Below are 17,050 nucleotides of genomic sequence, written 5' to 3'. Positions count from 1 at the left end.
GAAATATGTTTATAACTAATGTATTTAATAAGCTGATTTTTGTTTTTAATTGTTTGTTAAACCTTATGAAAACCTAATCTTAACCTTTTTTAAAAATAAATTCTCAGAACATATTCTGTGGAATGACATATGGCGATTTCAGTGGAACATTATTAGTATATTTGGATTGAATATAAACCTGGACAGTTCTCTCTCTATACACACACACACACACACACACACACACACACACACACTTTTAAAACATATCGACCAGAATGTTATTTTGTTAAGAGTCCTATTTTGTTTTCAGTTGAATAACCACAAAGGCTCTCACTTGATTAGTAGAGGTGGAGATTTCCTTTTGTTCTGAAAAAAAGGAAACAGCAAAAAGACTCCAAGCTAAGTTGAAAAGCATGTGAACTGTTTGTGGTTTTCCGGCACTGCAGGTTCAGTTGTGAGATAGGTAACATTTGTAAGGGGTATATAGAACTGCGCCAAGACTTATTTTTAATTTGTTAATAGCAAATGTGGCACATGCAATGGAATAACTGTTAGCCACAAAAATTCAAACAAGTAGAGAGAGGAGTCCTTAAAACTATTTTCTTCCATCTAGAAGTGAGCAGAAAGAGGGAGTGACAGACATCTTGAATAATTCACTGAAGTCCCAATATTTTTTAATTATCTAGCACTGAAAACTCTGGCTGTTATTCTCTTTCCATGACTTTGCTCTTGGGAATAATCTGTCCAAAGCCCTTACCCTAACTCCCAAAATACGTTCTCTATGTATTCTCAAAATTGTTTTTGTTTGATTTTGCAAATCATTTCTTCACCACAAGACTCCTGAAAAAGTAATTCTAGATCTAGACCATGTGAGAAAACATACCATTGATACAAACACTGGAAAACACTGATTGATGTTTACAGGCGTAGAAATCTGTCTCCATCCTATCCGGGCATCTAGTGACTGAGCTGAGGTAGAAAAATGAGGAAATATGCAAGTTGGTACAATTATGTACATATTGTCCTTTGTGAAAGTGAGGTATTTCTGTGGTTATGCCATTGTGCAATAACATTATTTTGGAATCACTCAGTGTGTTGTGGATGCTACAAATGTATCTCCCCCTCAACTAATCATAAAGAAACTCAGTCTCTTCAATGGCACTGTGCTACTCGACTTAGTGTGGATTTCGGCAACCCAAGGAAATGTGTTTGTATGTATGTGTGTGTCTGTCTGTGTATGTGTGTAAGATCAATGGGTAGAACCTTATCTTAGCAACTGGTATCAAAATGGATTTGGGGAATTCTGGGCTGTAGGAGTTGTCTGACCGTAGGTTTTCACTTGTACGTGTTTCAGGACCTGCCTAGGTAACACCTTCTATGCTGTGGATTTGGGAAGTAAGGTATGGTTAGTTGTGGCATATATGGGTTCCTACTTAAGCCTTCAAACCTGAGGTACATATATTGTCTACCATTGCAATTCTGCAAGAATATAGAATAACAAAATTTTAACAGTGGTCTTACTCATCCTTTAAATGCCATTTGAATCTGCATTGAGTTTGTAGTCTCACAGGGAGCTGCTCATTTGAAGAAAATAGCTTGTTGTTAGGTGATGCAGGAGACATTTTCCTAATTCCCATTTCAGCCAGACTTTCCTTTCTTTGATGTGAAAAAGAGAATGTAACTTGTTAAGTTCCAAAACCAAAAAGCACCTATTAATTTAACATTAGGGGAAAAAAGCCCACCTCTGTAACAGTCTATACATTTTACACATTTTTCTGTTTATACTAATTAGTTTCCAGGCATGGCCAGGATTAATTTGAAAATAATATTAGATTCACAATTCCATGCTAAGCAGTGATTTAACCAATGGATTGTTCGATGTGCAATGTAATTCAGTTGTAGCAATATTTTAAATCATTCTATGTATTGTCTCATGTTAAATATTAAGAGCTATTTTTATACAAATTAGCCCAAGATCAGTTAAACCATCAGCCTCAGCTTTAAAGAGACGGGTCCAGAAAGAAATGGGTTCGCATATTTATTATCTGTGATTTGTTCTATTTAATAAAGTGATTTCATTTGTTAGAAAAATTATCAGTAAAGTCTCTAAAAAGTGAAGACTTTCCTTACAAAGATGTCCCATAGGATAAAGTAAAGAGGAGTTAGTTATAACAGTAGCCATTTGTTTGGTGAAATCAATAACTCCTAGGAGAATATAAACACAAATCTTTCATCTTCATTCCTCACGAAAATTTAATTACAAATGTGGAATGTATGAACTTTTTTAAAAGCAGGTTTTGTGAAGATTTGTTTGGACCATCTGTCTTCTTGACACTCGGAGATTTGAACCTAACTACTGAGCTACATCATTTGCATTTTTAAAATGAGAAATCAATATTTTTTTTTAAAAAACCAAGTTCACATTAAGTTATGTATTAATCACTTAATCACAGTCATTATGTCTTTTTAAAAGTAAGAAGCTTGAGGGATATTTTTTTTTAAAAAATGGAATGATTTTTTTTCCCTTAGTGATAAAATGGTTAAATTGAGTGAAGAAAGTTGCAAGCTGTTCAAAATCGCCGTGTCTCAGATTCTCAACTGGATATCATTATGCCCAGTGATACTTGTCTTATTTATTGCTATGCCTTCCCTGATTTTAAAATAATAATAACAGGAATAATAATAATAATAATTAATAATTAATAATAAATAATAATAATAATAATAATAATAATAATAATAATAATAATAATAATAATAATAATAATAATAATAATAATAATAATAATAATAATAATAATAATAATACCATGAAACAAAAATATTTGCCTATCCCAAGTCCTTGGGAAGCACTCAGTGGGTGCAAATCCAGCCTAAACAACTGGCTGACTGTGTGACTAACTGTAATGATAGGAAGCTACCATCTTTACTTCCCAAAATGCTTCTGGGCTCATATCTATGTTCCATTAACAGTTTTTAGAAAGCTTTTATATAGTTGTGTGCTGTACTTTCTTAGAAAATAGGCAAAGCAGACTGATGACTAAAAGGAGTGGGGAGGAGTAATTGCATCATTTTGACTTCTTAAAAGTATGTAGTTTATAACTAGTAGCTACTAAGGCAACCATTTTATAAGAGTACCCAAATTCCAAATAGGTCCATTGAACCAAAGGCCCAATACTTCCGTTCAATGTCTATTAATATAACATTAAGTTAGTTCTGCCAGATCAGTCCAAATCCTGGCTTAATGTTTAATTTTTTGGATACTTTATTCATATGCCTTCCCTGCTACTGTTTCTTTGAACAGGCATTTCGAACTGCTCATACGTTGCTGCAACCTAGAAGTAACACTGCACCTTCTGTGGCAGGCACTGAGATTTCTCTGTCATAAATTTATCCATAACTCTGGATGGCAAGTGACTCAAAGGGCATTTTAGCAGCTAAACACAGATTTTTAGTTGTATAATACTTCCATTTCTTATTATGTGAAAATAAAACGGAAAATAAATGATTTAACCTTCATTACTAAGCTATCTCTTGGCACACTTGTTTTCTTTTTCTGTTCAGTCTCCCCCCCATCTCACTTATTATCAAAAAAGATCCAAAATATTTTATTCATTTTACAAAAGAGTAACATCAACATCGTATCAATGTAGCCCTTAGAGGCTGATTGATTGACTAATTTTTGGTAAAATCAAATCCTGACATTCCTGACCTAGTTCAGTATTCTGATTTCATGTAAGGTAGTTAAATATTTTCAGGAGTTTTTTTTTCAGGCTATATTTCTCTGTACAAGATTTATAGTACAGTAGATTCCATGCTTTTATTACAGAAAAGAATTTTAAGACAGGCTGTCAATAATTTTTTAGTACTTTCACACATGTCTTGCCCAATTGTTTTGATACAAATCATATTGTAAATTGTCAAAAAGTTTATAATTCTAAAGTAGCTAAAATTGAGAGTTTTTAATTAGGTTAGTATCTTATTTGTCTGGGTTCCCAAAAATTGTTACTGTTAATGATTGATAAAGCCAAACAACTCTAGCAGTAAAGAATTAAAAAGCCTTCTAGAAAATTTATATTCTTAAATTTGTGGGAGATATTTGCTAAGAGCTTTTTCTGGCAACTTGGATCCTATTTATTAAGCATCTAAAATATATTAATATACTCTTTTCCATAAATCTATTATAGGATGCTAAAAATACAATTGCAGCCACACAATTATTAATATACACATTATAATGTACTTAATAAAAGAAATTAGAGATCTGAATTCAAATTTTCACTTGGCAATGAAATTCATAAAAAGATATTGAACTAGTCAGTCTTTTCTTCTACCTCAATTTACCACACAAACTTATTGTATAAATAACACAGCAAGGAACAACCAAACCATGTTTTTCACCTTGAAAGACAATACAAAGGAAAGGATGGAACAATGTGGTAGAACCAGTGGTTCGAGTGCTAGATATTAGACGAGTGATAGCCAGGTTCAAGACCATCTTCAGCTACAGGAGGTCATAGTTGACTTTGAACTATCTTTCAGCCCAACGTAACTTGAAGTGTTGTTCCTGTGGAAAAAAATTGAGCTGGGGATTCTGTTCTATGCCACCATGACTCCTTGGAGGAAATAATACCTGTCTTAAAGTAATGTAATTTCAATTGTGGGCATCACAAGTTATGGACTTTTATTAAACTTAATAGAGCAGTTTCCAGTTATAGATGGTCAGTTGGTTGCTTTAAGCCTTAATTTGATTTCAAAAGCTCTCTGAGCAGCTTACCTGATGGCAAAAACATCTTGTTCTTTTGCTAACAGCTTTTTCAACAGAGGAAGTGGGAGAGAGAAAGAGATGACCAACCAAAAAGGTATTGCTTTGCCTGCTTTTGGCTTCAACCTCATCTGCTCTTGATTTCCCCTCAGTGACTAGAGGCATAGAGCCCATAAAGGTCTACTCTCAAGGGAATAAGACAGGGATGTCAAACTGTCGGTGGACCGGTTGTATCATACAGAGGCCATGGCCACCCCAGCTTCGGCAATGCAAAAAAAGTTGCATGATGCTGCGGGTTTGACACCCATGGAATAGGACTATTACAGAAAAAAATGAATCTGCATCTCTGATACCACCGAGTTAGAGCAGTTGTTTGACTCGGCATAATGTAGCCACCTGTTTTGAGTCAGAAACTTGGAAACTCATACAAATTTGTTACAATTCATTGCATTATCCTTTTGGAATACTCATACATTTTGCCAACCTAGGTATTTTGGACTTGAAAGGCTTTTAAATCCATTTAGGTGCAAGATTACATTAAGGATAAAAATATCATTAAGAATAAAAATAAAAATAAATGGCAGAGCAGTGAAACTGTAGGGAAATGAAACATTTGCCTTACTTTATTATCATTTATCTGGAGCTCTAAGTACTTTAGGTTTTAATATTTTTCATTTTGCTTCATTACTCTGAAACATATATTTCCTTGTTCTTAGTGGTATATTGTTTACTGAAGACAGAGAAAAACATTTTTTTCCTCCCACATTTAGCAATATTTAAGTTTCCTGTGTGTGTGTGTGTGTGTGTGTGTGTGTGTGTGTATGTGGGTGAGAGAGAGAGTAAATATACCTCACTGAAATAACTTAAGTTAGAACGTAAGAAATATTCTTCTCACTTAAAGCACTGAATATGGATACTCAGGATTTTAATGGCATTATTTCCTATGTGAATCTTCCTATGTGCTGTTTTGGTATGACGCATCTGGCCCGTGGGCCGGCAGTTTGACACCGCTGTGCTACAGGAAATAAGACCCATCTAGTCTTATATCCTATTTCTCTAATGATCAATCAGATCCCCATATGAATCTTCTAAGCAGAATATGATATAGGGGACTGTTGTTGTTGTTTAACAGCTGGTAAGCACAACTGAAGGAAACAAAGGTCATGACTAAGCATTTTTAATTATTCATTTCATTTGACTTACCTCCTTTTAGTCCTCTAAGTCAGGGGCTCCAACTTTTGCAATTTTACAACTTGTGGACTTCAACCCACAGAATTCCTCAGCTAGCCATACAAGTTGTAAAGTTGCCAAGGTTGGAGACTTAGCCACTACCATGTGGTCATTTGTCCATTGTCTTCACTAAATTTTTCACAATTCACCTTTTGTGGAATAAGTACTTTAACTTCCAGAAATCTGAGCAACAGCCATGTTGTCTGGGAAATCCCGAGAGAAGAAATTGCATAAGATTGGAGCATGTTCAGCTGCCATAAAACCTAAACTAGGCTTCATATGTTTTTTTTAAAGGAAAACTTCATCCATTGACAAATTGCACACATGCAAGAAGCATTCCTATCTTCATGTGTGACATCACCCCAACTCATTTGCGAATGCAATCTTTGCTTCTCCAGAAAAAAACTACTGAATATGTCTTGCTACTAAATGGTTATCCATTCCTTAGCATAAGATAAACAATAAGTCATTGGAGATGATGGCTTTGAAGATGAGTTTCAAGTATAAGGTTAATTACTAAAAGGCTACAGGCTAGGAAAAGAATAATTGTCAAGCTAGACCTTTCTAAAATATGGGATATTTATCAGGTAGGCAGGTTGTTTGCAGGTAGGCAGTACTTGAAGAGATAACACATCTTAGCCTCCTGGGGCACATAACAGTTTCTGAAAGGTGAGTCAACAGCTCATCCTCATAGAAATCTAAGGCCATTTGTGTATGTGTGTGTGTCTGTGTGCCTGCCTAGAAGCTAAGTTACCTCAAAGTAATCAAGGAAGTCTTCCTCAGGTTGCTTTGTCCTTCCTTGAAAAGATTAGCTCCTGCACAGTCTTATCTATCTTGATGGGCTGAGTATGCACCAGAAATATACTTAGATCAGGGGTGTCCAACTGCCGGCCCGCGGCCTGGACGTGTCACCAGGAAACCATGCCCACCCCATTGCCGGTAATGGGGAAAAAGCTCCGATACGTCGCGTGAAGTCACGTGAAGTCGCAGGTTTGACATACCTGACTTAGATGGATCAGAAATATGTTGGAGAGCATATTGGAAAACACTCTTTTGTGTTCCATGCTAAGTTATAGCAAGCGCTTTTTAAAAGAAAAGCTTTATAATGGGATGCCTACAAACATTTCATCCATGGTAGAAGAGGGACCATCAATTTGCCTGAAATCATGAAGGAACACTGCCTTTCAGAGTAATAACTGGGATAGATTAACCAATGAACCAACATAAGGCAGTTTCAAGCATTCCTTCTGTAGGCAGTAATAACTAGAGGCAGAATTCAAACTGGCAGAGAGTATGCAGGTAGTCTTTGACTTACGACAACAGGTGAGCCCAAAATTTCTGTAGCTAATTGAGACAGTTTTTAAGTGAGTTTTGCCCCATTTTATGTCCTTTCTTGACACAGTTATTAAGTAAGTCACTGCAGTTGTTAACATGATTGTGAAGCGAATCTGACTTTGCTTGTCAGAAAGCTGCAAAAGGTGATCACATGACCACAGGACACTTCAACCATCATAAACATGAGTTGATTGCTAAACATCTGAATTTTGATCATGTGACTGGGGATGTTGCAATGGTCATAATTGTGAAAAATGTCATAAGTCACTTTTTTGTTGTTGTAACTTGGAACAGTCACTAAATGAATCACTGCAACCATTTGTTCCTCTTCCCAATTTTTCCTTCTCTTGAATCCTTTCTACCCAAAGTTCTTTCCACAGATTTATATTGCTCTCATACAGAGCTGGGGATTTTTTTTTCTTAAAAAATAAGGGTTGGACTGCCTGTGGCTTTAGTATTTTAAATGCATAAAGGTCAAGTTTCTGAGTTGAATTTATCTCCTGCTGCTTTAGGGACACAGTTGTGCTGAAGGTACTTGAAAAGAACTGCATCTATGTGAAGCAATAAGCTCACTCTGCAATTACTCTTGGCACAGTCTTATAGAAAATTGCTATCTTTCCCTCTTGAATTAATGTGTGAATTTGTGGTTAACTATCAGTTTTGGTGCTTCTCTGGCTGTTATAATGGAATTCTTGACCATTTAAACCTGTATAAAATAAATACTGCAATATTCATTTGACAGAAAACACAATTTGTTCTCTATCTCACCCTCATGCATTTCATCTGACAATCCTGCCAAATGCACCCCCTACCTTAGTCTAGAATGCCTGGTTTGACTTCACCAACCACATTGGTGGTGGCGCATCAGCTCCCTTTGTTCCTGGAGGAAGCTGACTATCTGGACCCATACCAATCGGGTTTCAGGCCCGGGCACAGCATGGAGACGGCATTGGTCACTCTGGTGAATGATCTCTGGCGGGCTTGGGACAGGGGTTGTTCCTCTGTCCTAGTCCTATTAGACCTCTCAGCGGCTTTTGATACCATCGACCATGGCATCTTGCTGCGGCGTCTCAGGGGGTTGGGAGTGGGAGGCACTGTTCTTCAATGGTTCTCCTCCTACCTCCTGGGACGTTCGCAGTCGGTGTTGGCAGGGGGGCAGAGGTCGACCTCGAGGCCTCTCGTTTGTGGAGTCCCTCAGGGGTCGGTCCTCTCGTCTCTCCTGTTCAACATCTATATGAAGCCTCTGGGTGAGATCATTTGTGGTTGGAGTTGGTTATCATCAGTATGCTGATGATACCCAGCTTTTTATTTCGACCCCAAACCACCCCAGTGATGCCCTCGATGTGATGTCCCGTTGCCTGGAGGCGGTCCGGGTCTGGATGGGGAGGAACAGGCTTCGACTCAACCCTGACAAGACTGAGTGGCTGTGCGTGCCGGCATCTCGTGAAATTCAGATTGTTCCATCTCTTACTATGGGGGGTGAGTTATTACCCCCGTAGATAGGGCTCGCAGATTCACAGCTTTCCTTAGAAGATCATATAGTAACTGTGACTAGGGGGGCCTTCGCCCAGGTTCGCCTGGTGCGCCAGTTGCGACCCTATCTGGACCGGGATGCCTTGCGTACAGTCTTCAACTGGTGCAGAATGCAGCCGTGCGAGTTGTGTTGGGGGTCTCCCGATACTCCCATGTTACACCTCTGCTTCGTGAGCTGCATTGGCTTCCAGTTGCCCTCCGGGTGAGATTCAAGGTGCTGGTGATGACCTATAAAGCCCTACATGGCATGGGTCCGGAGTACCTAAGGGAGCACCTGTGGCCGGCGTCAACTTCCCTTCGCCCAGTGCGCTCCCACAGAGAGGGCCTCCTCAGAGTGCCACCGGTCGTAGAATGTCGACTGATGGCCCCCAGGGGAGGGCGTTCTCTGTGGGCGCGCCAGACCTTTGGAATCGTCTACCGGTTGAGCTCCGGATGGCTCCCAACCTTCGCTCCTTCCGACGTGATCTAAAAACTCACTTATTTGAACAAGCTGGCCTGGTCTGATGGGTGATGGGTTTTGGGTTTTAATTACTGATTTTAACTAATTTATTATATTCGGGCACAATTGTTTAATCTGTTTTTAATTTTTGTATTCTATTTTTGGTATTTTATTGCCCTGTACACTGCCCTGAGTCCTTTGGGAGAAGGGCGGTATATAAATCAAATAAATATAAATATAAATATAAATATTTATAAATGGATTCTGTCACTGTGTTGTCTGCATGTGGAGTTTTGAGGAACTTCTTACACTCTGAGGCATCAAGGATTTCTGCATATAATGTCCAAGTTTATTTCTTTCTCCTTCAGTCAAGGCTATATTGGGGAGATGAAGGAGAGGATGTTGTGGATATGTGGAGATGAGAGAAAAAGTCTCATGGTCCTTGATATCCAGTACAGTATATTTCACAGAATGCAGAAAACTCAACTTCAGCAGAATCCTCTTTGCTCTTCCAAGAGATTCATTGTATTTTCTATTCACTAATCTAATTGCTCTATCACAAATCTGATCTCCAAGAATTAGCCACACAGTGCCCTAAGCAACTCTTTCTCTCTTCAAAGGAAACAGTAAGAGAAAGCACACAGTGAGTCCATTCCCAAAGCAGAAGAAGAGAAAATTTTCTTGTTAGGAACAGGCCTTCGGGAGTATTATTTGCTCTTTACAGTAGCTTGGGCTTGTTTGCATCCAGATTTGGATAATGGGTAAGACGAGAGGTAGGGATTCTGGAATCAAAGTGATGCCATTTCCTCATGGATAAAGTTTGACTCTACAACTAACCTTTTTAATAGACCTTTCAGGATTGTGCTGGAAAAAGTACTTTGAAATGACATTTCTATTGAAAATGTACACTAATGTAGAGTTGCAGATGAAAACATGAGAAATAACCATCTATTAGAAACAGAGGTTCTTTGCTCACCATCTTAGCCTAACTTCTTATTAATATTGTACATATAGCTATAATTTAGTATGTTATCTAAAACTGATTTGTTAAATAAACAGGAATGTTTAAAAGTTCTTTATTGTGTTATGTGTAGAATTATGCTTTTTATAAGTGATAATTTTGTTACAGATATGATTGAATCTAATTTTTCTTCAAAAATTATTGACTGCTTTGTTGATTAAAAAAAATCAGTAAAATGGATTTGTGGGAGTTGGACATGAAATTTTAAAGTTACATCGTAATTTTTAATCTTAGCTTTACAAATGTAATTTCATTATAATTTTAAAAAGTTCACAGATAATATATTTTCACTCTTTGTTTCAAGAGGTGTCATATCTTGCTGAAAAAAAGAAAAATGTTTCCATTCTTGCTGAATATTAGAATCTGTTTGATCACAGAAATGGAGATTTTGCACAAAAGGGGTATCATATATAAAGTTCAAACTAGGGCTTGGTACCATTTCAGTGAGAATCAGTCTTCAACTTTGGTATTATTTCTTCCTCTGTCCTAAAATGTTGGTTTCCTCCTGGTGTATTGCACAGAGTTATTTCATCTGACATTTGAATTAGGCAATTGAAGTATGAAGTATCTTGAAGTGACCATGCAAGTTCGGAGGTGAGTTTCCCCCCCGCCCCCCCCCCCAAAAAAACCAGATTGGTTTTCTGAAATACATCTTTCAAAAGTGATATATGAGCAACAGGTTTTCTTGTGTTCTGGGCATCATCCAACAACAGTTTGCTTTAGTTCTTAAAGAGGTACAATGCATTTGCCTTCTTGTTTATAATGCAGGAAGAATATTCTTCGATTCTTGGATGCCGAAAGAGACATCTCAGTCGTCAAAAGCAGTTTCAAGCCCGGAGATGTAATCCACTATGTGTTAGACAGACGCCGTACACTAAATATTTCTCAGGATTTGCATAGCCTCCTTCCCGAAGTTTCTCCAATGAAGAATCGTCGATTTAAGACATGTTCTGTTGTAGGAAATTCTGGCATCCTTCTGGATAGTGGGTGTGGAAAAGAGATTGACAACCATGAGTTCGTTATAAGGTGAGCCTTTATCTTTTCCTTGACAGATTACTTATTACTTCAACAGCAATGAACGGAAATGCTCAACTTGGAATGATAGCTCAGAATTTCTGGATTATATATTTCACCATATGATGCCCAAATTAAAGATATTTCAGTAAGAAAGGAACAGGGCTGTCTATATATTATGAATGAGAAATTGCACTGCTGGAGGCTGCAGAGAGATTGGTGATACTGTTTGTAGGATCTGCTTTTGCTCATTATGCAGGCATAATAATTATTTTGATAGGGAACTGGCTCCACAAAAAGAAAATGTTTTCAATTTCTCTCTCTTGCCAGTCATCATAATAGAAAAATACCATATTTATTTATTATACATGCACTGTCTATGGTTACATGTCAATGGAGATTTTCAGTCATCCAGGTCATAGTTATCCCAAAGGTGCTTTTTCAAGAGGCAGCTGGACTTTCTTGTTTTTCTTTGAAGACGTTTTGCTTTTCATCCAAGAGGTATATGCAGTACAAGGCAGTGAGACGTGCAGATCTGTACAATGTTGAAATAAAACAACCACTTCATAAATGCATGGCACAGGCATAGGAGGACAAACCCATCAGGACAAGATTCAGCAGTCCATCTGCATTTAAAAGACAAAGGCCACTCTTGAAGACAGCAAAGTTAACATTTTGGACTGAGAGGACCGCTGGTTTTGAAAGAGGGGTCAAAGAGGCCATCTGCCTCAAAATTGAACAGCTCTCTCAAAAGAGGGGGAGGGATACAACGTCATCTATCTCTGTCTACCAGACAGTCCTTTCAGCAGTTCCAACAAGGCTCCACACCCATTTGTACCACTCAGGTAAACCTGATGACACAGATAAACCTCCAAGTGGCCTCAGTGATTTTCTAAAAGAATGCAAATTACCATCTGTCTGCAAGAAATATAAATCTTTCCATTCCCCACCATCCAGCCATAGCTGAAGAAGCTTCTTGAATGAGAAGAAAAATACAAAAGTCCAGTTGCCACTTGAAAAAGCACCTTTGGAATATCTATGGTTATGTTTAGATGAAATACACTGGGGATTAGCCAAATAATTCCCATTAAGGGAATTGTTAGAATTTCCTATCTAAATTCTTATATGCTGTACTGCACTGAAAATACATCCTAAGTACACGCACAAATACGGTCATATATTTCATTTTAATAATTAATTTTTTTCAAAGGTAAAAATTATGCATTATCATAGATCAGCAAGAAATCAAAATGCAGGTAAAATAAATTTAATTAAATTTAGGCATTGGGAACTAAAAAGCTAAAAGTGTCCCTGTGGGCTTTACTCCGCTAGTCATGACTGATTTTAGCAGGTGGTTCTTTATTTTTTAAATCAAAGAGCCAGCGTTGTCTGGAGACAAAAAACTACCGCATCTCTAGATTGTGTACTAAAGGAGCTAATAAAATCAATTAGATATCATTTATGCTTGCTCTTATTTTTATAAGTTACAGTCTACTAGACCTACAGCAGGGGTGTCAAACTGCTGGCCCATGGGCTGGATGTGTCATGGCAAAACCGCGCCCACCCCATTACTGGCAATGAAACAAAAAGTCACAATACGTCGCGACACGTCATGTGACGTTGCGAGTTTGACACCCCTGACCTATAGGTATCAAATTATAGAAGGGAGCAATCCGGTCAAAATTAAACAACGTTAAGCTTCCTATTTCCATAATCTTTGCAGGCCCCTCCCTTCCCATTATATCACTGGATTAATAATCTTTGATGGTGTAATTCTTTGCATTTTTGCAGGGAGTAGGTAAAATAATTGTGCTAAGTTGGGGCAAATCTTGCAGTTAATTTTATAACTTCTCTCCCCCCCCCCAAAATCTCCATCAACATTACCATAGATTTCTTGTAAATCTTAGAAGATTTAGGAGGTGGGGCTAAAGGGTGGCTGTCAGATGCAAGAGTTCCTTGTTTCCTTGTGATTTTTTTTTTTCTTCAGTAGGAATTGATCACTACTGAAATAAATGTGACTGTCAGCTTTCCTAAATATATAGACCAGGACATGTCATTGTTCAGTAGGTTAACTTTCTGTGTTCATATTTTAAATAGTGGAACATAGCTTAAGTTCCGTGTAGAGACATTTGGAGTTCTATAAATAAGTAGAGTTTAAAAGCTGTGTAAATTACTGTTGTTCAGGCAGTTATCTTTACAAAGTGAAAGTTGTTATTTCTTCTGGGAAGTGAAAAGTTCTATTTAAAAAGCCTACAAGTTTTACAGTTTGCTTGTTTTGCTGCACTTATATCATTATTTAAAAGAATTGTTTGTTTCAGTTACTTTTTCTTTAAATCAAAAGAGATTCTTCACTTTTCCAGCCAGAGGCGATGTAGCAAGGATGATGGTAGATCCTTATGCTTACCATTTGACTGGATAACCTACCATCTTGCAGATGTTTCTGAAGTATAATTAATAGCTGTCAGTTGTTGCTGCAATACAAATGAGATAGAATTCTGCAATTTATCTAACATAGTCCATCTAATTTCTAAGATGCTTCTTGATCTTAGAAGGAACACATACAAGTGAAAAAAATTACAAAGTTTATATAGAGTATGGGCGTGTATGTCTGTTCTGTGCAGAAAGTAAATAAATCATATCCATGTGTTTTTAATTTATAGGTCTAGACCAGGGGTCGGCAACCTTAAATACTCAAAGAGCCACTTGGACCTGTTTCCCAGAGGGGAAAAAAAACACTGGGGGCCGCAAAATGCGTGCACACACATGAGGGGGGGACTTTATTGAAGAGTTTAATTAAAAAGAAATAGTGGCTGCTGTGCATGAGTTGTCTCTTCTCTCTCTCTCTCTCCCTCCCTCCCTCTCTATCTCCCCCCTCCCCCCCTCTTTTTCTCCGATCTTCTGCTCACCTGGCAAGCTGGCTTCATGCTGTTCTCGGACAAGCTGACACACATTCTTACTGGGCTGGCTCTCCTGCCCTTGAGAGTTGCTGCTTCCTGTGAAGATGCAGCAAGGGCAGGAGCCCCACCCAATAAGCTTGTCAGCTTCTCGGAGAACAGTGTGAGTTACACACAGACACACACACACACACAGAGAGAGAAGGGAAGCGCAACTGCCTGTCTCTGGAGCCCCTGCGGCTCCAGAGCCGCGGGTTGCTGACCTGTGGTCTAGAAAGATCATATGAAACACTGAAGTATTCTTGAGGATCTGTTCATTGCATCACCATTAATATAATTTATTGGACTTTTTATTAGTGGTACCACCATCATTTAAAGAAAAGTTGTAAAATTACTCTTCAGCATGGAATATCTTGTGATGTATTCATCTTTCCTAGTAGTCAGAATAGACTGTTGCATTTCAATAATATATATGATTTTCTAGTTATTTGTATATTGTTTCCCTTTTTGCATTAGTGGAGGCAAAGGAAATGCTCATAGAATTATTTCATAGCTTGAATTTAATTCAAGAACATATTCTTTGGTATCAGTTATAGTTAGTTTGAGTTGTATCTAGAAGATTAATAATAATAATGATGATGAAGATGGAAGGGACCTTGAAGGTCATCTAGTCCAGAGGTCCCCAACCTTTGGGACACCAGGGACCGGTTCCATGGAGAGAGGTTTTCCCGAGGACCGAAGGGTGCATGCTTTTGTGTGCTACCTGCATCCTGCAGATGGGGCTTTGCTTGTTTGTGTGGACCGGTTGCTGGCAAGCTGCGGCCTGGTACTGGTCCACGGACTGGGGGTTGGGAACCCCGATCTAGTTCAACCCCCTGCTCAGGCAGGAAAGCCTACGAATCCATCTGGTGGTGATGCTATCTAACCCATATTTTTCTATCTTATCAAGTAGTAGGTTGTGGTCTACTTTATCAAATGCCTTACTGAAGTCCCAGTAAATTATGTCCACGCATTCCTCTGGTCCACTAATTTTGTCACCTGGTCAAAGAATGTAATAAGACTTGTCTGGCATGATCTGTTTATGACATGTTGGCTTTTGGTAATGACTTTGTTTGCCTCTAGGTGTTCACAGATTCGTTGCTTGCTTATCTTTTCCAGAATCTTCGCAGGTATTGAGTTCAGGCTGATAGGTCTGTAGTTTCCTGGATCCATTTCCCCCCCTATTTTTAAAGATGGGAACTACGTCAGCTCTTTTCCAGCCCTCTGGTAGTTTCCCAGTGCTCCAGGATCTTTGAAAGATATAGTTCAGTGGTTCTGAGATCACATCTGCCAGTTCCTTCAGAACCTTGAGGTGTAATCTATCTGGTCCTGGTGATTTGAACTTGTCTAGGGTGGACAGGTGATCGCTTACCATTTTTTTGCCTATCATAACTTGGTGGGTTTTTTTACGGTACTGTTTTTTGATAGGTTGAACTGTTTTTTCCCTTTGTGTAAAAATGGATGCAAAAAAAGAGTTAACTAGTTCTGCTTTCTCCCTGTTGCTTGTCACCTTCTGGCCACTTTCTCCCACTAATGGACCAATCATTTCCTTAACTATTTTCTTGTTTTTTACATGTTGAAAGAAGTTTTTTGTTGTTGTTTTTGACTTGCCACAAGCCTTAGTTTATTTTGAGCCTTAGCAATCCACACTTTATCTTTGCAGATAAAGGGTTATTTGCTGATATTCTGCCTTAGTTATGTTAGTTATTTAGATCTTAATTGTTTATATCTACTGTATTCCATGTATTCTTTAATCATCAATTTTATTTACCGGTATGTTTATTTACCTTTAGATGTTTTTATCCTCCCTATATTATTTTTATAAATAACTCAAGGCGGCAAACATACCTAATACTCCTTCCTCTTCCTATTTTCCATACAACAATACCCTTGTGAAGTGAGTGAGAATAACTGACCCAAAGTCACCTAGCCAGGTTTCTTGTAAAGGTAGGACTAGAACTCACAATTTCCTGGTTTCTAGACTGGTGCATTAACCTCTAGGAACAAATTGGAGATAACAGTGTATGTGATACAAGCCTTCCACATTCTGAATACCTTGTTGACATGTAAATGTCAGTTCCCAGAATTCCTCAGTTAACATGCTTATTACTGAGAATTCTGGAATCTGGTCATCATATCCAGAAGTGCTAAAACTGAGTTAGGCTAGCAGCATTCTAAGCCATTGCACAACTGTCTTTTCCAAAGGGGTTTTTTCCCCTGGAATGTTGTTCTCTTTTGTTGTTGTTCTCAAGCCAGATCTGGACTATTTTTTATTGCTTTTCTAGATCTAAGGTGAACATTGAAATAATGATATATATGGACATGAATAACATAGTTAAATTAGTATATTTAACATAGGGAATACATGTTCCAGTCCACCATTTTTTAGTTCCTTCCTGCTTTTTTTCTAAAGATGATGGTGATAGATAGATAGATAGATAGATAGATAGATAGATAGATAGATAGATAATAATAAACCTTTATTGTCAAAGTACAACATGTGTACATTGAGATTAGTTGAGCCTCCCCCTGTGCTCTCTCCCCCCAACACACAGTGACAACAAACCCTCCATCCCACCACACTATGTGAACCAACTACACCACACATCATATCTTCTGCATAAGATTATGTCCCATTTAAAAGCCTAACAGCCCACGGATAAAAGCTATTTTTCAGCCTGTTGGTACGGCTGGCTATATTCCTATATCTCCTACCGGATGGTAGGAGAGTAAAGAGATACCGTCCAGGGTGTGAGTCATCCCTGAGAATCTTCCTCACTCTTCCAAGGCAACGAGCC

The 17,050-nt window shown here is 38.1% G+C and overlaps 2 protein-coding genes across 4 annotated transcripts in view; both read left to right on the top strand.

Moving 5' to 3' along the window:
* SLCO4C1 (solute carrier organic anion transporter family member 4C1) overlaps nt 1–17,050 on the top strand; it is a 726,014-nt gene that overhangs the window by 518,192 nt on the left and 190,772 nt on the right. The gene's annotated exons all lie outside the window — the stretch shown is intronic.
* The window catches only part of ST8SIA4 (ST8 alpha-N-acetyl-neuraminide alpha-2,8-sialyltransferase 4), a gene marked incomplete at its 3' end in the record, with an annotated part of 88,557 nt that overhangs the window by 19,117 nt on the left and 52,390 nt on the right, over nt 1–17,050 (top strand). Inside the window, exon 3 of the mRNA XM_081317029.1 lies at nt 11,074–11,331. Coding sequence (XP_081173155.1) covers nt 11,074–11,331 — 258 coding nt within the window. The remainder of the gene's footprint in view (nt 1–11,073; nt 11,332–17,050) is intronic.

This window comes from Vipera berus (assembly GCF_964194415.1).
Source record: "Vipera berus genome assembly, chromosome: 2".
Lineage (NCBI taxonomy): Eukaryota > Metazoa > Chordata > Lepidosauria > Squamata > Viperidae > Vipera > Vipera berus.
This window is presented reverse-complemented; position numbering and strand designations above follow the sequence as displayed.